Source organism: Phaethon lepturus, unplaced genomic scaffold, assembly GCF_000687285.1.
Source record: "Phaethon lepturus isolate BGI_N335 unplaced genomic scaffold, ASM68728v1 scaffold9573, whole genome shotgun sequence".
Taxonomy (NCBI): Eukaryota; Metazoa; Chordata; class Aves; order Phaethontiformes; family Phaethontidae; genus Phaethon; species Phaethon lepturus.
Window position 1 is genome coordinate 1 of NW_010529704.1, and position 25,645 is coordinate 25,645.

General features: G+C 37.3%; 2 protein-coding genes across 2 annotated transcripts; one reads left to right on the forward strand and one right to left on the reverse strand.

Moving 5' to 3' along the window:
• Nucleotides 1–260: 260 nt before the first annotated feature.
• On the forward strand, nt 261–9,599 carry ACTR6 (ARP6 actin-related protein 6 homolog (yeast); the record flags this gene model as incomplete). Its single annotated transcript, XM_010284023.1, has 10 exons — nt 261–378; nt 2,129–2,197; nt 4,015–4,138; nt 4,938–5,073; nt 5,164–5,220; nt 5,922–6,020; nt 6,208–6,286; nt 7,000–7,171; nt 8,094–8,232; nt 9,193–9,599. Coding segments are annotated over 10 exons (1,123 nt in total), but the record flags the coding sequence as incomplete, so codon positions are not given.
• A 3,256-nt stretch (nt 9,600–12,855) lies between these two features.
• Nucleotides 12,856–25,408, reverse strand: DEPDC4 (DEP domain containing 4). Its single transcript, XM_010284024.1, has 9 exons — nt 25,294–25,408; nt 24,352–24,778; nt 23,673–23,824; nt 22,923–23,109; nt 20,208–20,434; nt 17,356–17,498; nt 17,003–17,128; nt 15,506–15,584; nt 12,856–13,073 (listed from the first exon to the last, which is right to left on the reverse strand). Exons 1-9 carry the CDS (start codon nt 25,406–25,408, stop codon nt 12,856–12,858), a joined length of 1,674 nt encoding a protein of 557 aa, XP_010282326.1.
• Nucleotides 25,409–25,645: the final 237 nt, after the last annotated feature.

Sequence of the window (25,645 nt, forward strand, 5' to 3'; positions counted from 1 at the left end):
TGCTGGCGGCGGGGGGCTGGCTCAGTGCAGCGGGCAGGGTTTGTTTTGTTTTCCCAAAAGGTGCCTCATCTGCACCGGAGGTGTCAGAAATCAGAGATTTCCCTTCTAACTGGCGCCTATAAATCGCTTAAAACCAAAACACAGCAGCAAAAATATTACTGAATTTATGTAATTATTTATGTAGTGTTTATGAAAGTAGTGTAAAGACAAAGAATGTGTCTCGTATCATGATGTACAGGAAACTTCCCAATCTTTTCCAGTGTTATTCCCAACTGTCAGTTCAGATCAAAGACTGCACGCTTGAAAACCTTTACGGCAAACCAACTGGATGAAATTAAAGATCCCTCTGGTCTTTTTTATATTCTCCCTTTTCAGAAAGTAAGTAAGATATCCTGAGTTTAATGTTATAAACAAATGTAAATTGGTGTTTTAAGAAATAGTTTTCATACAATATGCCCAACTGCAGGGCAATATGTAGTATCATACACCAATCAAATTCAGCATTGTAAAGTTCAACAATGATTGAACCATTTAGATTGGAAAAGCCCCTTAAGATCATCGAGTCCAACCCTAAAGTGAACACTGCCAAGTCCACCCCTCAACCATGTCCCTAAGTACCATGTCTACACGTCTTCTAAATACCTCCACGGATGGTGACTCAAGCTCTGCCCTGAGCAACCTGTTTCAGTGCTTGATAACCTTTTCAGTGAAGAATTTTTTCTTAATATGCAATCTAAACCTCCCCTGGTGCAGCTTGAGGCCATTTCCTCTTGTCCTATCACTTGTTGCTTGGGAAAAGAGACTGAGACCCACCTCACTGCAGCCTCCTTTCAGGTAGTTGTAAAGAGCTATAAAGTCTCCCCTCAGCCTCCTTTCCTCCAAGCTAAACAACCCCAGTTCCCTCAGGCGCTCCTCATAGCACTTGTTCTTTGGACCCTTCACCAGCTCTGTTGCTCTTCTTTGGACATGCTCCAGCACCTCAATGTCCTTCTTGTAGTGAGGGGCCCACTGAATACAGTATTTGAGGTGTGGCCTCACTAGCGCCAAGTACAGGGGCATGATCACCTCCCTACTCCTGCTGGCCATGCTATTTCTGATACAGGCCAGGATGCTGTTGGCCTTCTTGGCCACCTGGGCACACTGCTGGCTCATGTTCAGCCGGCTGTCAGCCAGCACCCCCAGGTCCTTTTCTGCCAGGCAGCTCTCCAGCCACTCTTCCCCAAGCCTGTAGCGTTGCATGGGGTTGTTGTGACCGAAGTGCAGGACCTGGCATTTGGCCTTGTTAAACCTCATATAATTGACCTCAGCCCATTGATCCAGCCTGTCCAGATCCCTCTTGTAGAGCCTTCCTACCCTGGAGCAGATCAACACTCCCACCCAACTTGGTGTCATCTGCAAACTTGCTGAGGGTGCGTTTGATCCCCTTGTCCAGATCATTGATAAAAATATTAAACAGAACTGTCCCCAATACCAAGCCCTGGGGAACACCACTTGTGACCAGCCACTAACTGGATTTAGCCCCATTTACCACAACTCTTTGGGCCCGGCCATCCCACCAGTTTATTAGCCAGCGAAGAATACACCTGACCAAGCTGTGAGTAGTCAGTTTCTCCAGGAGAATGCTGTGGGAAACAGTGTCAAAGGCTTTACTGAAGTGTAGACAACATCCACAGTCTTTCCCTCATCCATTAAGTGGGTCACCTCATCATAGAAGGAGCTCAGGTTAGTCAGGCTTTCATAAACCCATGCTGACTGGCCCTGATCACCTGTTTGTCCTGTACATGCCACATGATGGCACTGAAGATGATCTGCTCCATAACCTTCCCTGTCACAGAGGTCACACTGGCAGGCTTCTGTCAAAGAGATTAATGTATATAGGAAGCACAATTTACATTGTTTTTGTAGTGTAGTAATTAACATACTGATGGGTAATATTTCTAACATTCTTTACCCTATGTAACATTTACTCCTTAGCATAGAAATGTGAATTTAGATGTTTTTACTCTCAAATTTCTGTGTATTACCAGTCTATCAATCACTTGACATTTTTTGTTCTCTAATAATTTATGTTTTTTAAGTATGGTTTTATTTTCTAAATAGGGTAATTTTTTTTTCTAAATTCCTACAGGGTTACTTGGTGAACTGGGATGTCCAGAGACAGGTTTGGGATTATCTTTTTGGAAAAGAAATGTATCAAGTAAGAGCTTTTTTTTAATTACAGATTTTGTGCAGGTTAAATAGTGACTAATGGAATTAACAAAAGTACCTCAAATATTAAATAGAACTGGTGTGCTTACTGTTGCCTTTGAAAGTGCCTTCAATTAGAAATTACAGGGATTTATTTTTTTGCAAACTGAAGAAAATTTTTACTTTGAGGTCTTGGTGTAGGAATTTCAAAAACTTACATTTTTCAATCTTGTGTATAATTGTACTGAGTTCAGTTCACATACACTAAGAAATTCACACCAGTATAATTAAGAGTTCATGTTAGTAAAAATAATAATTATTATAGACAGATACAATGTGGTTTAGAGATCAAGAAACTGTTGATGTAAAAGAGAGTGATGAGCTAGGTCAGTGGGCCAAAAGATGTACACATTGAGTAACCATCTTTGGCTGACCATTTTCTGCGTATGAGCAAGTTGAATGTATAAAATATAAATATATGATATTTAATTTTTCTTACTTACCACATGAACTGGGTTTAGCACAAGAAGTGTAGTGAGGCTTCCTTTTTAATTTTTCTTTTAAAAAATGTATTGTTACATACTCTGAAAGTTTTGGGTTTTTTGTAACACCTAGGAAGCAGGATAGTCCTGAGTAACGCCTCAAAATATCTTAGTCTCCATACATAAAAATATACAGTACTGGCTTTTGATACTTCGGTTTTGTTTTAGTTTTGGAACTAGATTCAATTTAGTCATGGTTTCGAGGAGAGTTTGTTTTTAATTCTTTTTTGTGAGTGACTACAGAGGGGTACAACTGGTAATATGTTTAGGGCCATATCCAGTTAATGACTGAAGTAACCCTCCTAAGTCCTCTCTAAAGGAGTTTGAGATATCAGTAAATGCAGAAAGTCCAGAATCTTTTGCTGGCCTCATTAGAGGTCACTGGGAATTTTATTACTGATTCTACTTTGTGCAGGACTTCATCTTTGGTTATTAGGTAAGTAATTTTGTCATGCAAGTGCTGAGCCGTTGAAGAGACTTATCTTTCTGTAGTTAGCAGGATTAGTGTAAAATATCTTACGTTAGTATTGTAGTGTTTCTTTATGGATATCTCTTTAAAATGTTGGATTACAATTTGTAAGGATGGTAACAAGAGCAGAATATGTATGAGGGTGTTGCCTTCTATTATGTTTTTACCCATTAGTTTGACAAAGTTGTCTCACTGCTCATGAAGTCTTTAAAAAACCTAAAACTTTCTAAGCCTCGCATCTACAAACAGGTATGGCAAGCGGTAATCATGTTACAGTAGTCAGTTCCTAGTTCAAATGGAATCCATTGTTTAGCATTAGTAAAAAGCCTTAGGCTGCAAGCTGTAAACTTGCACCTAGATACTGATGAACTTATACTGAACTCTTAGTTACATGATTTATTTGGGGTCCCTCTCCAGAGGCACACAGCTAGAGCTGTTCTTCACAGCTGTACCACTCAATAAATTTGTCAGGCGTACATCATGTTGGAGATTCTACTTCGGGAAACCTAGGGTTGAGCCTGAGGGAAGAGGAAGCGCCTGAGAGTGAGAGTGTGTGTGTGAGACGAGTCAAAAGGGGCACCCGTCGGCTCATTGGAGTCGCCAACTGCGAAGGGACTCCTCCGGTCCTAGCAGTGGCAGTCTCGGGTGGTGTGTGTGTGACTCCTTGATTGGCATGTGAATGCTCGAGCGGCGGCTTCTCCCTTAATAATCAATCATGTCTTCAGATTTACCTGATCTTCAACTGCTGCAAAATATGTTAATGGAGTATTGATTTCTAAGTTTTGTGCAATGACAATCTTAATATATTTTTCGTAGGTGGATTTTGTAGATACCAACATTATTATTACCGAACCTTATTTTAACTTCAGTTCAATACAGGAATCCATGAATGAAATCCTATTTGAAGAATATCAATTTCAAGCAGTTCTTAGAGTAAATGGTGAGTCTGTCTTCTTCTAGTTCACATTTACATATTTTGAAGGTTAACCTTGAAAATAAATAAATAAATGCATACGCACATATATGTATGTATAAAGACAGTAAAGAAATTACTCTGTTTCCTTCCTGGCTTTTGCATAATATGCTACTATATGTCTAACTGGATGAAACCTTTTCTTTTTTTTTTTTTTTTTGCAATTCCAGCTATACTCTTATACTACTTTCTTAAGAGCATCATGCTGTTTAGTTAAAGGAAATCTGAGGAGAGTCAGGATGACGGAGATAACGGATGAAACAGGATAGCATTTGAGAAAGTCTACCAAAGATCTGCATGAAGACTTTGATAGCTTTCCTTTTTTTTTGGCGGGGGGGGGGGCGGGGGGGGGTCGGGGATGGTTTTTCTCTGGTTTTGTTCTGTATTAGCAAGTAAAGTGCAGCATTACAATCATGAAATGTACAGTATCTTACACGAAATGTGTAAATAACATCACAACCCTTCTGAAAGATAGTTGGACATAGGATACTCCTTTAGACAGCTTTCATAAATTGTGGTATGACCAGTCTGCTTGGACTTCATGAGAGAAAACTGAACATTGACTTGAATTCTTGAAAAAGAATAAATGATACTTAATTTTATCCACTGTCAAAATTAATTCATGTGTTGGCTGTAGTATTATGTATTGAGGTCTCAGAAATCTGTCAGAGGCATTTAAAATATGAAGCAAGTAGACTTTCGTATCAATGTAAATTCTAAAAGTGTATATTAATATAAAAATTGAATGAAGTTTTCTGTATTTCAGCTGGAGCTCTTAGTGCACACAGGTATTTCCGGGATAATCCATCTGAATTATGTTGTATCATTGTGGATAGCGGATACTCTTTTACACACATTGTACCTTATTGTAGAAGTAAAAAGAAGAAAGAAGCAATCATCAGGTAAACTGTAGTATAAATTTTCTAGAAGAATTGTTTGCTATGCCTGAAGTTAATAATGATGCAATTCCTTGTGTTACTCCTTTTCTGTAGGATTAATGTTGGAGGAAAACTCTTAACGAACCATCTGAAGGAGATAATCTCTTACAGGTAAAGCATGCTGATCACCATCTTGAGACCTGGTATGAAATGAGCTAGAAGTTTGTGGGGATATTCTTACTGGTTCTGTGAATTGTAGATTAAATGCTGTTTAAAGGAGAAGGGAATTTTTGTCTCATAATCTGCTAGCTGCCATCTTGAGCTTAAGATCAAGATGAATTAAAATGAGTTTAAGCTCTTCGAAGAATTAGGCTGTGAGTTTTTAAAGTGCCAGTGCTTTTGAAGTCGCTGAGGTTACCTGTGTTTTCACAATTATACAAGTCCTTCCATATTTTCTGAGAAGTCTCAGTAGATCATCAGTAGATCATCAGTCAGAATCATTGATTCTATCAATACCACAAATAAAATTCAATAGGATCAGCTTTTCATTAGGATCCTTTAGCTTGGAACTTTTATCTAGGTAAAGGTCTTTGCTAGTAGAGCCAATTGCAGGATTATGGCTATACTTGTTATGAAGACATTTGGCAAATGCAGGTAGATGTTTGTATTTATTGAACTGTGAAACAAAAAAATACTAAACTCCAGTAGGCCAGGAATGCTTTTGTAAATTGAATACAAGTTTTAGATATTGAGACAGTAGCTTTCTGTAATTTGAAAACTATGGTTGCTCATCTCCAGTGGAAAACTGGACAGGTAATGCTAAGACTGTATTATTCTCAGACTTCTGTGGTTTTGTTTTTTGTTTTTCACAGGCAGCTACATGTTATGGATGAAACGCATGTAATTAATCAAGTGAAAGAAGACGTATGTTACGTTTCTCAAGACTTCTACAAGGACATGGACATTGCCAAGTATGTATACAATGGTACTAAATGTAGAAATTGGTACTTCTGAATAATCTACTTGTACAAACAAATAAAACTATACTCTTAATTAGAAAATTTTCCAGTTAAGTCAAAGGAAGTCTTGTCAGTATAAAATAGTTGGGATTTAGAACTTGTTCTTTATTCTGTTGTATTGTACATTCTTCTCTTTTAGATTGAAAGGAGAGGAAAATACTGTTATGGTAGATTATGTTTTGCCAGACTTCAGCACAATCAAAAAAGGATTTTGTAAGGTAATGATAGTATGGTTTTTGAGGTATTTTTTGGACTGTTGTCCTCCACAAGCCTAGTAAAGAAGTTAAAAAGACTTTATTTTTTCTAATGGTGTGTTGTAACTTCTTTCTGTGCTATGCATTAGTTGGTAAAGTTTTCCTTAGTTGAGGTGAAAATTAAATACTATTTTTCCAACATAGCATTTTATGTTCTATTATTTAATACTTGTAGCTTTCTGTGCTTGTGCTCTGTCATACAACCTATCCATCGCATTATTGTGTGGGTTTTTTTAAAAAGTTAAGTTGGAAAATGGTTTTTCTGCTTTGTTACTTTTTTGTAAGTTTCTCTGACTTTCATTTGAATACCCTAATAGGTAGAAAGTTCAAAGTCATGTTATAGAAGAGCATGAAAAGTCTTCACACCAATGAAGACAATTTAACAATTTTATCTCATTTACTGAGCTGGGCATAGTTTCAAAAGCAGTCCCAGTATTTTAAGGCCACTCTTGTGCATACCTGTTATATTTTGCTTTAGGCAAAACTGCAGTTGATAAGAGCAAAGTCACCTTAGATTTAATACCAGAGTATGTATTATTCGTAAAAGATTTGTTGATAATACAACTTAACATAGACTATACTACCTACCTCTGCAGTAGATGAAAAAGATTAGCTGAATACTCCAGGATGTAATTTCTTTTCTTAAGCAGTAGCTACTATTCATGTCTTTAATTTAGCCAAGGGAAGAGATGGTGCTAAGCGGAAAATACAAGACCGGCGAACAAATACTTCGTCTAACAAACGAAAGATTTGCAGTTCCAGAAATACTCTTCCATCCTTCGGACATTGGTATTCAAGAGATGGGAATTCCTGAAGCCATTGTTTATTCTATTCAGAATTTACCTGAAGGTATAACCTAAAAGTATTTTGAAAAGTGGGGGGGTATATGTTTTTGTTGTTGTTTTGGGTTTTTTGGTTGGTTGGTTGTATGGGTTTTTAGGCATCCAAAGTGTCTTAAGAAGCTAGGACTCTCAATATGCCAGTTATTACATTGTTGTGAACTGTTCTGTTTTCTGGTGTGTGTCATATACTCTAGAACTGATTGTCTACAAGATTCTCTGTTAGGCAAACACAGATTTGTGCCGATTCATTGATTGGTTTCTATTTTTGTTTCAGTTGATTGCTGTAGACTTAATTCTTTTTAACATCCTTTTCTAACATGACCTATCTGTCTTTGATGCCAATGATGGGGTATACTTGAAATTAGTTTTAGTTGTGTTTTAAAATACCTTTCTTCACTGTAAGAAGAGAAAAATCAAACTGCTAAGAAAAATTAATCTGACCAAACTCAGTAATTTAAGCATCAAAGTATAAAAACTTTCGGGCTGCTGTGCCTGTTAGAAGTAATACTAAAACTTTTATTTTATAGACAATGTACATGTAATTAATGTTATTATTACAAAGAATTTTGTAGGTTTTATGATCTCACATAAGTATGGTGGCATTGAGGCTATAATTTTGTACTCTTAAAAAAAATAGTATAATTTAAATTCCTTTTTGAAAGGGGAATTGTGTTGGCTGACATGAAATCTAATAGACAATGTAAGAAAACATTAGTTATCAAAGCCAAATTCTAAAAATCACAAAGAACAGAGCGTGATTGATTACTTTGTTGTATTTCTCAAGAAAACATTTTAACTGATGAGATCATTAGATGATCACAACATTCTTCTGTGCGTATTTCTTCTGTTCCAATTCACAACAAAGTTGTGAAAGAAACTTTAAATATATATTTAGTCTCTAATGACAGATTTACTTAATTATTTTACAGAAATGCAGCCTCATTTCTTCAAGAACATAGTTCTCACTGGAGGAAACACCCTTTTTCCAGGCTTCAGAGATCGGGTTTATTCTGAAGTTCGATGTCTTACTCCAACTGATTATGATGTTTCCGTTGTTCTGCCTGAAAAGTAAGTTCTGAACTGTACAGAACAAGCTTTGTCCTTCAAGCAGAACAAACTATGAAGTCGGGTTTCTTTTGCTGATTAAAAAGGTAGATTGAGTAAAGAGGTTAATTTAAATATTCATAGAAACATTAAGGTTGGAAAAGACCTCTAAGATCATCAAGTTCAACCATCAACCCAACACCCTCCAGGCCCAGTAAACCATGTCCCGAAGTGCCACGTCCGCACGTTTTTTGAACACATATTACTTGAACCAGCATTTTATAAGAATGCATTTTGCATTTTTCATTTTTTTCATTTTGCAATGAAAATCGGTGCATTTTCAGACAAACCAAATACATTAGAGACCCCCTGCCTGTCCTGTACTTTGGCTAATAAAGTTAAGCAGATGTGTTTTCAGGACCAGTCTTTTTATTGTAAACAGATAAATAAGACTGTATTGTCATTAAATGGATACATAAGTATGCAAGATTAGAGTTTAGTCTTTTTACTTAGAAGAATTTTCATCATCTGAATGCTGACATGTTATTATTAATGTAGCCACTTCAGGGATTTGGAAGCGATAACATCTTTGTAGAGACAGTATACAGTTAAGACAAAACAAGTACATCTTGAAAGTACAGAAAAAGTCTTTACTTTTTTTAAAGCATTATAGAGTATTTTTAAATATTACTGAAGAATAATTACCTGCGCATAGTAAATACAAAGACATCTCCACTTCCTGCCCTTTTCACACCTGCCTCCGAAGATGCACTTGCTTATAAAAAGCAAAGTCAGTTAGCACTGCTAAAAGTTGAAACTTTGTCTCATAACTTGTCTGGAGCTGGATAGTTTGATTTAGCAATCGAAGATATATTTCTAAATAGGTGTAAAATTTTCTAAATAGAAGTCTTGGCAATCATCACTGCATGCTTCTACTTTAAATGAACTTACAGATGAGTAACAATAACTTTGTTCATTTTTCAGCCCTATTACTTATTCTTGGGAAGGTGGGAAGCTCATTTCTGAAAATGATGATTTTGAAGACATGGTAGTAACTAGAGAAGATTATGAAGAACACGGACACAATATCTGTGAAGAGAAATTTGATATATAGGTAGTGTACTTGGATACATTGTTATCCCATTGTTTTACTCAGAATGGAACTCTGAACTACAACCTGTTTTCTGTCAGTTAGGATTGTGTTTTAGCTCTCCTGTACTTAAGTGGGAAAAATTAATTTTCAGAGTTTAAAAATAAAGTTTTACAAGCCTAATACTATGAAATACATTCATTATAATTTCATTATGTTCTCGTCTTTTACTGATAGCTTCATTGTATTCTTATTGCAAAGACCTCAATGTATGAGGCAATAAAAATATTGAGTGCTTGTACTGCTGTGAGTAAAAATACATAGTGAGGAAAAAAACCAAGATTTTTTTTTTCCCTCACAATTAGTATTATTCTAAGTGGTGCATGCAATTGAATGGACATTAAACACATCTCAAAAGGTCTCTTTGAGATTGCCTATCCTGAAAAGGAATACATGAGTTTTTTTCGGTTATTTTAGTGAATAGCCATGAGAGGAATATACTTGAAATGTGACGACTGCTACTGAAAGTATACTTTGGCTTTAAGAAAAGAGTAATTTGAACAATTCCTTTTTAAAAAGGGGCTTGGGGTTAGTGGGGTGTGAGGTTTGTTGTTTGTTTTTTGTTTGAAACAATGGCTGAGCAAATAATTATGCCTCTTGACGCTCCCCTTTCTGAAATCTCTGCCAGGCTGGTGTCTGAGGTGAACCAAGATTGCAGCTGTGTCCTGGGTAATCCCATCTGTGTCCTATCTGTGCATTCCAGAAAAACACAAGTGCCCCAGCCTGTACCTTTTATTTCCATTTGCAGAGCAGAGGTGGCATCAGAAGCTCTGTTACCGTACCATTGCATGCAGGAGGGGAAAGAGCAATGGTAAAGGGTGGTAGCCAGATAAAAGCCTCAGAGGGCTACGCTAGTAGGGGGTGCCCCACCTGGCTTACTTGGTTGCCAGGACACAGGCAGAGGGTGGATAACAAACATAAAGGTGCCCACACAGATCTTGACCTGATGCAGCTCAGGGCCATGCGGTAATTGCCCTTATTAGTTGGGCTGGTGATACTCGGTGGTCTTGGATTTGCACAGAGTATCCTATTCTCAGCCGAAGTCTCATATTCCCTCTCTTGTCTACCCCTACGTAAAACCAGTAAGTATACTTAACTCGGTACACTTACCTAGCTTGGAACAAAGAGCACTGACTGATTTGGACAGTTGATGGCAGGGATTAAGCAGAAGCTTCACTGGATTTCATGCCCCTCCAGTGGTCCTTGATAAGGTCCAGAGAGGGGCACTCTGAAGCACAACTAGATACTATTACTTTCTGAAAATTGTGAAGATCTGAGACCCAAGACATAGTAATTGATGTCGTTGAATGGTCAGTCCTGTGAACAGGGGAAACAAAGGTGTGTACCACCAGCCCCTGGGCTCACTGATAGCATTAAGATAGAGAGGTATCCTCATCTCTGGCTTCCATTTCTTTTCTACTTCAGACAAATACGTGGAGTTAGAGCCATGTTCTGATCAACATTCCAGCTTCTCATGAGCTGCTCCTGTTGCTACCCAGAGGTCTCAGCATAAGTGCAATATAGAAAAGATGCTCCATCCCTAGAAACATTCAAGGTCAGGTTGGACGGGGCTCTGAGCAACCTGATCAAGTTGAACATGTCCCTGCTCACTGCAGGGGGAGTAGGACTAGATGGCCTTTAAAGGTCCCTTCCAGCCCAAACCATTCTGTGATTCTATGAAGAGAAGCCAACACTCCAGAGAATAGGAGATCTTGATGATGAGCTGCCACAATTAAAGTTTTCTGAGAGGATCTTTCTTCCTAAATACGATCTTTTTTACTTTAGACTGCCAGCACATCTAACCTTTAGTTTTGTAAGTAACAGCTTCACAAAATGATCAGCACATTTTAGCTAGAACTTAAAAAAGAAATACCTGTGTTGTTCCCACAGAAGCAACAACGAACCTTTTCCTTGGTAGCAGCAAACATGAATGCTCTATGAATAGAAGTAAGCCTCCTTAGGTGGAAGGTGGCATCACGCGATCTTTGATAAGACTAGACTGGAAAGTAGTTTGGGATTAAATTTTTTTCTTTTTTTTTTTTATACTTCAAATACAAATTCATACTGGGAATTAATTTGATAACTCTATGCTAGAAATCATAAACAGAAACGAGTGAGAGGTCAAAGTTTTCATACCAGATGATTCTGTGTCAAACATTGTTAAAACTATATAAAAGAACTTTCCCAAGTCCTATGAAGTTTTCCTGAATTTTGGAATGTAACTGAAAGCGTAACAATGAAAACCAGTCATCTGTAGTTCACCAAAATTGTTCTGGTCAGCAGGCCCTTCCTTATTCTTATATTTAAAATATCAGGTTTCTTTCAACAGAAGATTAAAAATTAGTAAATCCTCCTGTCAGGGTAGATGAATAAAATAGGGCTATCAAGAGCTCTTCATTTCCTTTGTCTGCAAAACTTTATCAATCTTGACTTCTTGTCCCCTGAAGCAAAGCACGTGGCAGCTATAAACTCCTGCTGTCCACTGGAAGCATTTCCCGTCTGATGCCTGGTTCTACACCTGCTCAGCTTCCTCTTCCGTATGAAAGCACTATGAAATGATAGACTGATTAATTGCTTTTTATGCAATGCTTTATTATCATCTTTAAATTAGCACAAGCAACTGCTAATCAAGTCAAAATGCAAGAGGTTGTTTTAAAAAATACATTTTTTCCCAAAGCAATTCCCAGTCCATCTGCCCTATAAAGTACGATGTTATCATCCCTCCCTGTTACCAGGTTCAGTATTTTGCATGAGACCCAGTAAAGGCATTGAAGAGAGAAAAAAAAAACCAAACCCAAACTAAAATCCCCTTCTCCAACTACTCAACACCAGAAGCATTTAATCAGGAGATACTTCCAGGTTTATAATTCTCAATAACCTACTTCTATACATGCTCCTTTTCTGGGAGAATGACCAAAAAAACCCCACACAGGGCTAGAAAAAGAATACATGTGGCCCGGCAGTCTAGTAATTAAGGCATTTACCTCTGAAAGGTGAAACTTGGTCTTTTTTCCTCCTCCACAAATCATTTATTTTACACTGGACAGTAATGTATGGTACTGGTGCATGGCAAGGTTTTGATAGCGGGGGCGGGGGGGAGTCATAAGCTACAGTTTAAGATTAGATTACAGTTAGGTTACAAACTACAGCTAAAAAAGATTAAAAACCTTATTGATTACCAACCCAAGCATGGCTCTGAATGTAGACTTGGCTCAGCTAGAAAGCCATGGGGCTGTGGGACAGAAGAAAAAGTGCGAAGCCCTGAAATCAAAGCAGCACAGGCAGTGTGCTATTATTACTAGCTTAAAGGTAATCAAGTACATTTTGCTTAAAAGAATAATTAGAATGAATACTTTTTAGCAGCACAGTAATTTTGATAGTTGTAGTTTCCTGTAACTGAAGATGTAAAGACATAAGAAAACGGTTTGTATCATAAGCAATTTTTATACGCACACTCCACTTTTTAAAAAAAAAACAAAAAATGGCTGTGTTGATGTCTAACCATTTAGAGTACAAAACTCACATGTAGTTTTACAACCACTACAATAGATGAGAGAATGGTATTTTTGGAATTCTTTAATTAATTTCTTCTTCTGCTTCAAAGGAATAGTAGGGTCATTGTCCATCTCCTGAACCAATGCAAGAAGATACTCATTTGTTTGTTGTTTTTGATCTTCATATTCTTTAATTGTCACATGCTGACAGAAGGTGAAGCCTTTGTAAGAAATCAGAGGTTCAGATTAAGTTTAATGCATTGTGTAAGAGCCTGATTAAAAATGTGATCAGAAACATAGGTATATTGATATTCCAGTTCAGATGTGATTTTAATTCTCTACAATGTGAAACATATAGCCCTCCACCAGGCATGGATGAACATCTAAACATTAATTGCAAAAATAAAATTGAAAAGCAGTGTTACAAGTGCAGATCACAGATGATTTTGTACTGCAAACAGGACTGCAAGACAAAGAGCCAATACAGTTCTAGCAAACAGAAACCATAATGAAGAATGCTACACAACAACAATAATGCACCTTACAGTTGTCACGATCCAGTGATTCCCTATGAGTGAATCAGATCTGTAGCAAGGCCCAGTAAATAATTCAAGTGAATAAATACTTTGGCGAAACAGTTGCCTCTAAACCACACCTCTGAAATCAGGAATACAATTCAGGAACTTCTGGGTGACTTTACAGCTCAGCATGGTTTGGGCACCAGAAAGAAAGAGGTGATTTAACAGGCAGTGGGTCAGGGTGAGGGCAGAGCATGGAACTGGACCCCAAGATACACGCAACTCAAGCACAGCCTAGCCATAAACAGATTGTGAAGCTATACGGTAGAGTACTGCCCTGCAAGGACCCAAGCCCTGTCACTGGGCAGGTGAGTTCTGGCCTGAGGAAAGACTGGCATTCAGCTACTTCTACGGACACTTTTCCCTCCTGTACATGTTAGGGAGCAAGTGTCAATTGCCTAGAGGGGAAAAAAATTCTTACTATTTCTTCTGTACAAACACCATCTTCTTAAGGCTTCACATAGAGAGTATTAATAACTTGAGGTGCCAGAGTTTTCACATGGACCTGTTCTTCCCTCCTTTTACAATGAGTCTGTCAAACACCAAATGTTAAATACTTTTTATGGTTTAGCAGAGTCAGATGAAGAAAAAGATAGCTCTTTCAAAAGGGAAAGCTCAACTTCCGGCAAAAAGATTAACTCTTAAAACTTCATGTGGATCCTTTAGTCCAGTGGTTTCAAGTGGTTTACTAGATTAAAACCAGCCCCAGAGTTCCCTCAGTATTTTTAGTGTCTTATATTTCCAGCAGCCCTAAGGATTACTTTCCTGCCATAGACCGACCCCTTTTATTACCAGGGTCCCCCAGTCTTCCCTGCTGTTCCCACCTGCACTTCAGAAGTTTAACAGCTAAGAATGCTCAGTAGCTCCCAGGAAAGATTTCCTCCTGTCTCCTCCACGAAAAACGGGAAAATGACACCAGAATGAGGCAGACAGGAGAAAGCCATGCTGGAGAGCTTACAATCAGATCAAACTAGCTATTTCAACAAGCAGGTGGAATCTATATGCATTTATAGACTGAAATGCCAAAACTTAGTACGGAGAATATAGTATGGGGTTCATACTCCAATTATCTGTTCAGTGTGATGAAGATCACACAGGCTCCAGGAATACTGCAGACAGGCAACTCCTTCCTCTGTTGCTCATCTCTCTATTCTTTGGCTACACAATATGCAATACTCCTAAACACTGAACCAGAAGCAATTTGGACACATTCCAGAACCCAAAGACTGTAAAAGACTGTACCAAAACTACTTCTCAGGCAGCTGCTGTATTACTGTATTAAATGTAGTATTAAACAGCACAATAACTTACAGGCTTACTCCATTCACTAATGGTTTCTTTTCAATGTTTAAGCACATAATGTGCTGTCAATACAGAAGTCAAAAAGGAAGAAGGTAAAGAGTCAGAGAGAAATTAAATTATTTAAGCCAACCCTTTTAATCACAGTGCTGAAAGATATTTTTGGCAGCAAGGCCAGATGGAATGTTAGCTCACAAAAGAAATGAGCTGGAAAGCACTAATCCCACATACACACCAAATGCCAAATGCCTTGCTTTTAGGCTGCACTACCCTTCTACAAGTCTTAACCTCTCAATAAACTTTGTGCTTACCCAGAAACAGAAGAGAGTTCTTCAAAACACTAAACAGTCAAGGTCTGTACTCGAGACATCTATCAGAACATCAAACTACTGAGCTCTGTGAGAATTTTTAGGTGTCTTGTGGCAGAAACAGAAGACTGCTGTTCCTAAGTATTCAATCACATCAAATTCACAAACCAAAGTCACTTCAGGAAGCACATTTTGCACTAATTTCTGAAGTAGTAATTATTTGGTAAAAAAAAATTGTAACGTGTTCAAACTAGATAATTAAGAGAATCCTTGTTCTCTAATAATTCAGAGATCAGTGTTTTGCTTATACCAGATAATTGAATTATTTAATGAATTAGTCAGTAATTGCTTTAATGCCTCACTTCTAATGAAGGAAAAGAACATAGTGCATGCAAAATTGTAGTCAACTGATGGTAAACCAATTTGTATAAAATGGTTTATATAAAAAATGTGTATCACATCATCTACCTGAATTGATATCTGGATCTTGTCCTTCTAGCAAACTCTCAAGTCTCTTACTAGTTAGTTCCAGAAGAGTTAAAGGAGTCTGAAAATACAACCCAACAAAGAAAAAAATTACAAAAGCGATACTTCTGTATTTTGAGAATCTAAAGCTTTCAGATGACCAATTTAAAACCACATAATTAACTGCCAAAGAACCTATGCCTACATTTATTTAGGTACATATTCAAAGTCTCTCACAGTATCGTACTAAAACACAGTTTTCCTAAAATACATATGCTTATTTCTGATATTTCCAGCCAAAGAAATAGGAAGCAAGATGTTCTAGATGCAAAAACTGTAGTGTAGACCTTAAACTGATTTCAGGTTGTATAATACTGAAGGCTCTCAACTGCAGCTGTTAGAGTGAGCCACCATCCACTCTGCTGTCACTGCTGTGAAGCAGTGGGCACTTCATTTCTCAGATCTGGCTCCATCTCCAATGATGAATCCAAGCCCTAACCTTCATGTCAGAACCCTTAATAACAACAACAAAATTTGGTTTTGGCTGCATATTAACACATACAAAACTCACACTAACCCCTTCAGAGTCTCAAACTAAACTGGGTCTAATTAAAAACAAAAAAACCTCTCATGTGTCTTCAGCTGAGGTCAGAAGTGGAAATGAATGTGTTGTATAGGAATTAAAAAGAATATTTTACTGAAACCAAATCAGCGTTTCTGTAAGGCTAATTTGTAACTGGACAATAAATGCCTACGGCATTTTACAGCTATCTTGTAACAGCTGAGATCATTAGTTCATCTCTATCTACTTTAATGTTTTAATGAGGAATTTTATAATTGAGGAAAACAGTAGAGAAGCATCACAACTGCATGACTTTCTGCACTTCAGAAGGTCAATATAGGGTCTGGGAAGGTTTCACATGTGTGATAATATGACAGAACGTAAATAAAGATGACTACAAAATATGACTGAATATTTACATAACTGATCAAGTTCAGTAGAAAGGCCATTTCATTTTGTGGTTCTATTCATTTTGTTTAATTTAAAAGTTAACATTTCAAAATACCAAAAGTAATTCCTAGAGTTGTCAAAGCTGCACATGTATGCTGGGGCACCAGAGCTTGCCATCTTATATACTACTCAGAGTATGTTAGCTAAATTCTAAAGGAGAAAGACACTAACAAGACTAAAAATTTAGTAGGCAGCCATCAGAAACAAGGTGCCAAAAGGCCTCTATAAAAACTTATTAATACTTTAAAAATTTTATTTGCGTCATTCACATTAAGAAAGAGAGATGGTATTATATATAAAGGATTGCAAAGCTCTCACAAAGCTGTCCTCCATAGTCTGGAATAGCTTCTCACCCTGCTTGACTGTACCTTCAGACTGTAGCAGAGGGAACACTAAACCCTGCTCCTCAGAGCTGTCATCTCCAAAAAGGCACTTTATGGCATTTAACATTTAAAATTATAAAGCCAATGAGATAAGGAAAGTGCTACCTTGAAGAGCTCAGTGTGGTTGTCCATCAGAAACTGAGTCAGCAGTTCTGCCTGTGATTTTGACAATGTCTTATTTTGCAAGATGAACTTTGTGCAAGTCTTGATGATCACTGATCTGTTCTCAAACTAGAAAAGAATGAACCCAGATTTGGCATTAGATTTACTTGCAATGTGTTAGCAAAGACTAAGTATAACAGGATGCTATCAGTGGGAAGAACATCTTGATATTTGTTTTAAAACAAATCACACTGGAAGGCAGTAAACAGAATACTTCTAACTCTGGACAAAAAAAAAAAATTAGCACTTTTCCCCTAGTAAAGCTATTTCCCACACTAAACAAAACAGATACTTACTTGTTTTTGTAATTTGTAGCCCTCAGATTCTGATGCAATGGCTATGAATGTCAGGAGTCTATGTAGTTCTTCTCGGATATTTGGTGCTAATAATTTTAAATAAAGTTGTGATGCCTCTAGAGCTTGAACTGTTTTTCTCTTTTCTGCAAAGGAGTAAAACAGCGTATCCAGTGCAACTGTTCATTTTCAGAGTCAAGAATACATATTTAAACCCCAATATTATTCCCATTTGGGGGCGTGTCCCTCCAAACAAAGCAAGTTCTCTTCGTGACTTCTAAAACCTTTTGACAAGACTCAGTACACTATTTCAACTAGATTAGTTTAAAGCCTTAAGTTCAGAGCCTTCAACTATGTAAGTTTAAAGTCCCATAGCTAGTCAGGGAACAGATTGTGCTTGGACAATACATACAGGACATTACTATGTTCTGTGTACAATGTGCAAACACTGAAGTGATGTTTGCCCTGTTTATGTCTACACATCTTCATATTATATTCCAGGATTAATCTCAAAGTAATTAATGATTTGAACAATTCTAACTTCCTATTGCTTTCAGTTTTGTTTGTTTGTTGTTGTCACTTGGTTGGTGCCCCCCCCCCCCCCCAAGTCCTTAGGTTATGAGTTTCTCAAGGAAATGTGATAAGGTGGAAATAATCTCCAAGAAGAACTCCTTTAGATGTTACTTCTAATTATCTTCACTTTGAAAGTTAGAAACTATCAAAAAGTCAAGTAACTTTCTTAAGGCAAGAGCAAGATGAGTGCAGACACAGGAATAGAACTTATATGTGATTTTCTGGCCTCTGTCCTATTACTGGGACAGACGTTATATTTTAGAAGGAATAATCCAGGACTTTTGGGGGTGTACCACAAGCTATTTGAAACCATCTTTGTTTAAAAAGAATACCAAAAGAGCAAGTAAGTGACCCCTTTATAAAAGAAGGGCAGACAGAAGAACAGAAAAGAGAACTGCCAAAGGACATGGTCAAGACAGGTAAAAGCATAGCTACAAAGACCTGAAGTTAAATCATTTCTAGAGAGAAGTTAAAAGAGTTTCTCTGATCTGTGATTAAAGCTTTACTGAGTTACCTTAAAAGACTGTAGGAAAAAGTTCCAGTGTAAAAAGGTTCAGTAAACCACATGGACCAGTTTGACCAGCTGCATTCATTTGTATCCTAAGTACCCTAGATCTATTTATTTTAAAGGCAACAAGCACAGCAACATGCTTGCCTTCACAACAGATCTGTATTATCAGCCATTTTAAATGAAACTGTTTAAGAACTGAGGAGAATAGAGTTATAACTGTATATACACTAATAACAAAATGAAGTTGTACTTTAGCTCACTTCAGCACTTTCCAAATTAATTATCAAAGTATTTTAAATATGTAGTTGTTCATAGATAGTTTGAGCTACCTCTTGCACAAAAGTCAGAACAACAGCACTTTATCAAAGTAAGGTTAACTGCACTGGATTCTACCTGAAAATTACTATTAGAATCCAAGTTGTTAGGCACTGACAACCATAATCTATTCCATAGCACTGACAGGGAAAAATGGTTGTAAAATAGTTACGCACAGTCTCCCAACAGTGATCTAGTATGAATGAGAACAATGCTGAGAACCCAAGAACACAGACTAATATATTCAAACAGAGAATCATTTCCTAATAATAAAATCACGGCTACCACTTCGTCTAAAAGAAATAAAGCATTAGAAACTGGTTGTGAGATAGTCTTACTTAAGTCAGAAAGATGACAAAATGAAAGCAAGAATAAGCAAGCAGAATAGCCCTGGACATTCATGTAGTTTAGATCAAGCAGGTACTAAATTCGGAAAAGACCTACAGGCAACTAAAGCATTAGAGTAATTCAGCAGAATTATGACCCTGTCTTTTCTCTTGCCTACAGATTCGGCTGTTTTGATTCTCAAATTTAGTAATATTCTATAATATCGGTTTATATAAGTATGTACTATGACATCTTTAATTTAAGTGAACATTTAGCAGGAGTTACCAGTAGCTAAGTCAGTTATTTCAAATTAGCATTCTTTTTTTGTGGATGGGTTACGTAATTTTGCAATAGTTTCCCTTTCATTACTTCTTTTATATTTTTTTTCCCCTTAGCAAAATACTGCTGATAAAAATATTGCCTTTTGTATTTTCATGAGGATTTGGCCACAGGATCCACCATTCTAATCCCATTTTTACACAGGCCAACTGTGTTTCTATGACAGTAAGCTTGTCACAGTTCTCTAAAAACTTAAACTTTTGATAAAGTTTAAACCCTACTCCATAAACCCTACAGAACTGAAGAAGTAACAGGGCTTACCTAGGGTAGGATTAGTCTTAAACTTGTATTTGAATTAAACCTTTCTGTTTTACTTGTGAGCATATGTAGGGAGGGTTTTTTTTAAGATTTTAAATAACTACTATTACTTTAAAAAGCCCTAAGTCCAGAACTTAAAAAACCTAATTCTTGTTAACAAGAAAACAATGATTTTACTTCTGTATCATTAGTCACAAGTAGCAATAAGGGAAATTTTGACTAGCAGTAAGAAATTTTCACAGTGAGAGTAGTTATATACTGAAACAGGTTACCGACAGAGGTTGGTGAATATTTATCCTTGCAGATTTTTAAAACTCAGAGGGACCAGGCCCTAAGTAACTTGATCTAACTTTGCAATTTGTCCTTGCCTTGAGCAGAGGTTCTGCCTAGTGACCGCAAGCATTCCCTTCTAACCTATAAAGTGCATCTGCAGTAGCATTGCAAATGGTGTTATGATTCAGTCAATTAATGCTTAATAAGTTACGTCTTTATACAGCTTTCACTTGTATTTTTTGGTCCAGGTTGCTCTTACCTACAAGTTCTATAATTCCTGAATGAATATCGAGATCCTGAGTGGCAAGAAGGGAGTCCTTCTTTTGACTATAATACTTTATTATGATGTCAAAAAGAATCTTCTTGTATGCATTCAAACTGTTCGGTTTGTTAGTGCTTTGATGCAACTGCTGACTAACCATCACTATGAACTGGTCTGGGAAATACTCCAAGCATTCAATTGCAGCATAGAGCCATTTGTCAAGCCTGTAGAAGGAAAAGTTAGTTTTAGTGCTTACTTTAAAATGCTCTGCCTATTCTTATTTAATCCTTTAAAGAAAGTTAGATAGAAATAATCATGCAGGCATAGTCACGTATTTGAACCATAGCATTAAACTTGTTGCTTATTAAGCAGTTTACGTAATTTATTTCACTATAGTAGTTCAAGGATCTGCTCAAAATAAGCAATCTTCATGGTTTTCCTATGCTACAGGCAATACACCAGAGGTGTATGCCCAGATCAAAAGAAGCTGCAATCATGCCAAACTGCCACTGACTCTAGGCTACGTGCCTGGTTCAGCTAGTATTTAAAACCAAACACCACCCCACTATGACTCCAAACACACACAATGAAAACCCATCAGAGCTAACCAGAGTGAAAAAGCAAGGGACTGGATCTTTAGAGAAGAAATACAAGACAATTACTTTGACAACGGAGAAAAATAAAAATAGTTTAAATCCCAGAAGACTGTGGAATTGGTTTCTTATATGACCATATATATTATGTATTATAAAGGCATAAATTTTCTTCAGCATTTGTTGCCTGTATGACTTAATTAAGGAGAGAAAGTGTAAGGAGAACCTAAAATTCAGGCAGGCAACTCATTGTTCAAACAGGCTGGAAGGTCAGAGGAAGAAGTCACTAACTCAGCCATCTTGTACAGAAGAAATCTAAAATCATAGAAATGTAGGTGGTAGAGGGAGAATTACTTTTATCTGACTCTCTGGATATAAAATGATTTGAACTGAATCACTAACTTGTGAGAAGATGCAATGTTATTTAAGATCCATGGAATCTTATTTTCATCATGGAGAGCAGAAACAAAGATTTTTAACTTGCTGCTGGACAGCTAGATAAACATGAACTTTTGCTAGAACTGCTGTGGCTGACAAGGATTGTATAACTCTTGGACACATAAATGGAAGAATACAGTAAAGTAGAAATGGAATTATGACCTCCTTTTACTTATGATCCCACGAGTACTGCAATCATACTGCCTCTAATTTTAACACCCATAACAGAAACATTCTAAAGATAAAATAAACTGGAAAACATCTTAAGTTAAACATTCAGAAAGCAGTCTAGCTAGCTTTACAAAAGAGGGTGGATAAAGCAGGATTTGATTACAGTTTTTAAGTACCTACGTGGAGAACAGTTATTTGATTATTTCCAGCATAACACTACACTATTTGAAAATGGAAGACAGAAAATTTGAGATACAAATTATGCTTCTCCCTTCATATTTTGAGCAATGAATCCTTCAACGACTTGTAATACTGGTGGTTATTCTTCATATCTGGAATATTCCGTTTCTCAGGCATGCTATCAGCCAGACCTAAATAATATACTGTCTACGAAGATGCTACTCCAGCCCCCCACTTCAGTAATTACAGAATCATAGAATAGTTTGTGTTGGAAGGGACCTTTAAAGGTCATCTAGTCCAACCCTCAAAAGAATAAAGTGATAAAGCAAGAATTTTCTTTACGCTCATCTATTAGCAAAAAACCAAATGTTAGAGACACTTAGTACAGAATAATACAGAGTAAAAACCACATACGAGAGATTTTAAGAGACATAAACCCATCAATCCCCCAAGAATCAAGTACAGCAGAAGTACAAAGCTCAAAAGAAACAGTTTTCATTAAGCCGTTCTGGGAGAAAAAAAATCCATGGAGTTAAGATGCGATCGAGCAATAAACCTAGTTTAGAACCAAGAGTTTTATTAGCTTATGAAAAACTCTAAACATGTAAAAATATTAATATTTTCTCCCTAAAGCAAGAATATATAAAAATGGTACGAAAGAGTCTCTTTAGGTAGACACATTGACCTCAGTTTCACAAACAGATAAAAATTGTATTGATTTGACAGAAATAAGCATTACTAAGACATATACACATAAGGAGACATGCCTTAGCATGTACTTTCAATGAATATGTCAAGATAGTCATAAGCCCAAGTGCAATCAACAGGAACACTATAAAAATAAGAGAACATATAAGGAAAAGCGCACTAATGACTTGCAGATACTTTCACTTTTATATTCTCATGATATAAGCATTCTTCAGTGCTACAGCTTAGCTTCTCCTTTTCTGTTGCTAATAGATGCCTTATTGACTATATTTTCACAGCGCCACCAGCAGGAACTGTGACAAACAAACAAAAAGCCTCAGAATAATTTTTTTTCAATTTCTAATATCTGCTATAGAGACCTAAAGGAGAAACGTCTGGTCTAGAAACTAGGAGTGTTTCCAACACTTGAGGTTAAAATTTTAATGTATACTTAAAATCCTCAAATGTCCAGTTGTAAACATAGTTTTGGTGAATTCCCTTACCACTTCTGAAAAGAGGTCAAAGAAAAATATACTAGTGCCACCCCTGTCTACAAGGATAGAACTATAACAAGTTTAATTTGTTCACTAACAGGAAACGCTTTATTTCACTAACAAAACCATTTTATAGATGTATAACTTACTCAGGCAAGTTTAAGCTACATGTAACCTCTCTTTCCAGGAAAGTATTTGAGATAATCAGGTCATCTTCTTTGCCAAACGAGTCTGTTTTTCTGTTCACTGAAGACACCAAGATACCTTCTAGAAGAGGAACATCAATTAACTGCAGCAGTCGTAGCAGAGTTTGCTGTTTCCAGACATCTTCTATTACTGATACCATAAACAAACAAACAAAACACCCTCAGAAATAAGGTCTTATGCAAAGCACTAACCTTTGTTTTTATTCACTCAAGAATGTTTTAAATGTTCAAAGAAAACAAGGTAACAGCATAGTGTGAAGTTTCTATGTTGGGGAAGAAGGGATCAAAATAGGAATCCTAACAAAGAAGGATTTAAAGAGAACATCTCTCTCCCCCATTGTATTAGAATTAGTAATAACCTACTCTAATGAGTAATATGTACAAGAAAACACAAGTGAATAGCAAAGGAATCATATAATACAGATGTACTTAATCTTAAAACCTATTTCCTTCTGGAGTGGTATTTGGATAAACAGAATAGCACCATCCTGCAAAAAACTTAATTCTGCTTTGTTTCCTTCAGTTTACTTACTATGAGCATTTACCCATTTAGCACTCATTTAAGTATTTTGTTATTACTGACATGTTAAATTTAGGACTCTGAAGGGCAGTGTTTAACAGAGATGAGGTACTCATTCCAAGTAGATACAGTGAAGAACAATCAAGTTTTAAAAAGAAAAATTCAATCCTCACCTCTTTTTGAAAGCAGATGAGTTGGTTCATTAACCATGATCTTTGGAGGTAAAGATGTGTGAACACTTATTGATCGAAGAAGCTCCTCTACCCTCTTTTTATTGTCTGCTTCTAATGCTACAGGGTTTGAAAGCGTTTCACATTTTGTTCTGCTTGGGGGAAAAAAACCCACATTAGATGTATAACAAATACGTTCAGGACACATTTGTCTTCCTGTCACTTCCTAAATCGCTGTTAAATCAGGACTTTATGGCTTCATTATATCTGGGGTCTATCCTGCTGCTAGAAAACCAATCATGCACATCTGCTTCGTGGAAAGGGCAAGGACATTGATTCCAAATACTGTATATTAGTTCCATTTCTACAGCTTCCAGCAAGTAGCTCATTCATACTAAATCTCAGATTTCAGCACAATAGATTGCAAAATAAAATGATTCCTAGTTCCTAAGCTACTGTGCCAGACTCTATTCTAAATAAAAAAGGACAGATCAAACCAGTTTAGCATTACCAAGAAATATTAGGTAGTATCTTTGATTTAGGCCTGACATTTCTCAAAACTGGCACGTAGTTTTCAAAATTCTCCAGTATCTGGGTTAGACAGACATAACTTCATCTACAGTTAACCCACCTTAACTTTAAAAAAAAAAAACAACAATCAGAACAGTTCAGAGTAACTCACTTGGAATGCCTTTTTGTCTTCTGTTTGCGGATTTGCTCAGGAGACAAGCTCTCATTGTCTTTATTCTTTCTCGGAAGAAGCGGAGTAAGACCGCTATTTACAAATTTATAGAGACTAGCGTTTGTGTCTTCAAACTCTGTGTCTTTCTCATTCTTGAATAAGGAAAACTTTGCTCCAACTGGCTCAAAAACCTTGTGATCCATCAACGCTTGGCATACACGGACTCCCTTCAGCCGAGAAATATCATTACAGCTTAGGTACATGCTTTGCATAAGATGGCTCAGTACCACATCAACAGCATTTGAGCCAGTGAAACAGTTTTTGTATGTTTTCAGATGTTGTCTACGTCTTTTGATTTCCACCTGACTGTGAAGAGCATGAATAATACTATTCCACAGCTGAGTTGCTTGAAAAGGACCATCACAATCTGCAAAATATTTATATGAAAGTTTTACAGATGTTTATAAAGTTTTACTTTAACATTTTAAAAAATACTTTTACTCTGTCAAATTCGTTATATATATTTTAAAATTCCTCAGAAATCAGATTAATTTTATGAAGAACAGAAAATGATAATACTCATGAAACAATCCTTCTTCTAAGCTGACTCACACCCGCTTAGGGTAGAGTCAACAGAAGAGAACAAAGAGACACTAAAAACAGGCAAGGAAGTTTTTTTTTTTGTTATTACCACACATACTGTATATAAGTACACATACACATTAATTCATTACAGAATCACAGAATGGCTGAGGCTTGCAGGGACCTCTGGGGTCCATCTGGTCCAACCTCCCCTACTCAAGCAGGGCCACACAGAGCTGGTCGCCCAGGACCATGTCCAGACAGCTTTTGAACATCTCCAACGGTGAAGCATCCACAACCCCCCTGAGCACCACTGAGAAGCGCCTGGCTCCGTCCTCTTTGCACCCTCCCTTCAGGTACTTGTCGGCATTGAGGAGAACGCCCTGAGCCTTCTCGTCTCCAGGCTGAGCCGTCCCAGCTCTCTCGGCCTCACCGAGGCGAGATGCTCCTCCAGTCCCCACTTACTCCGCCACATACCGCTCTCAGCTCAGCAGACGACAGACTCGTTAAACCTGCCTGCCCCACAACCTCTCGCTCCGAACGCTTCGGCACAGCTGCACGCCCAGCCCTGGCAGCGGCGCCCCCCTGGACCACCGCTTCTGGGGGCACAGCCGGAGGAAGCTCCTGTCTCCTCTGCACAGCGGCCGCCCTCCGCCCTACCTCCTTTCCGCCCGCAGGCCAACGGCCCCTCTCGCGGCACCGGCAGCACCCG

Bases quoted from the DNA above. Each gene is read 5' to 3' on its own strand.
- DEPDC4 (XM_010284024.1), bottom strand. From the start codon at position 25,408: ATGTGGCGGAGTAAGTGGGGACTGGAGGAGCATCTCGCCTCGGTGAGG. The intron at 17,129-17,355 runs GTAAGTATCTGT...ATTCTTTTCTAG, and splicing joins GCTACAAATTACAAAAACAA to TTTGAGAACAGATCAGTGAT. The intron at 13,074-15,505 runs GTAGATGATGTG...TTTCTTACAAAG, and splicing joins AGATCCAGATATCAATTCAG to GCTTCACCTTCTGTCAGCAT.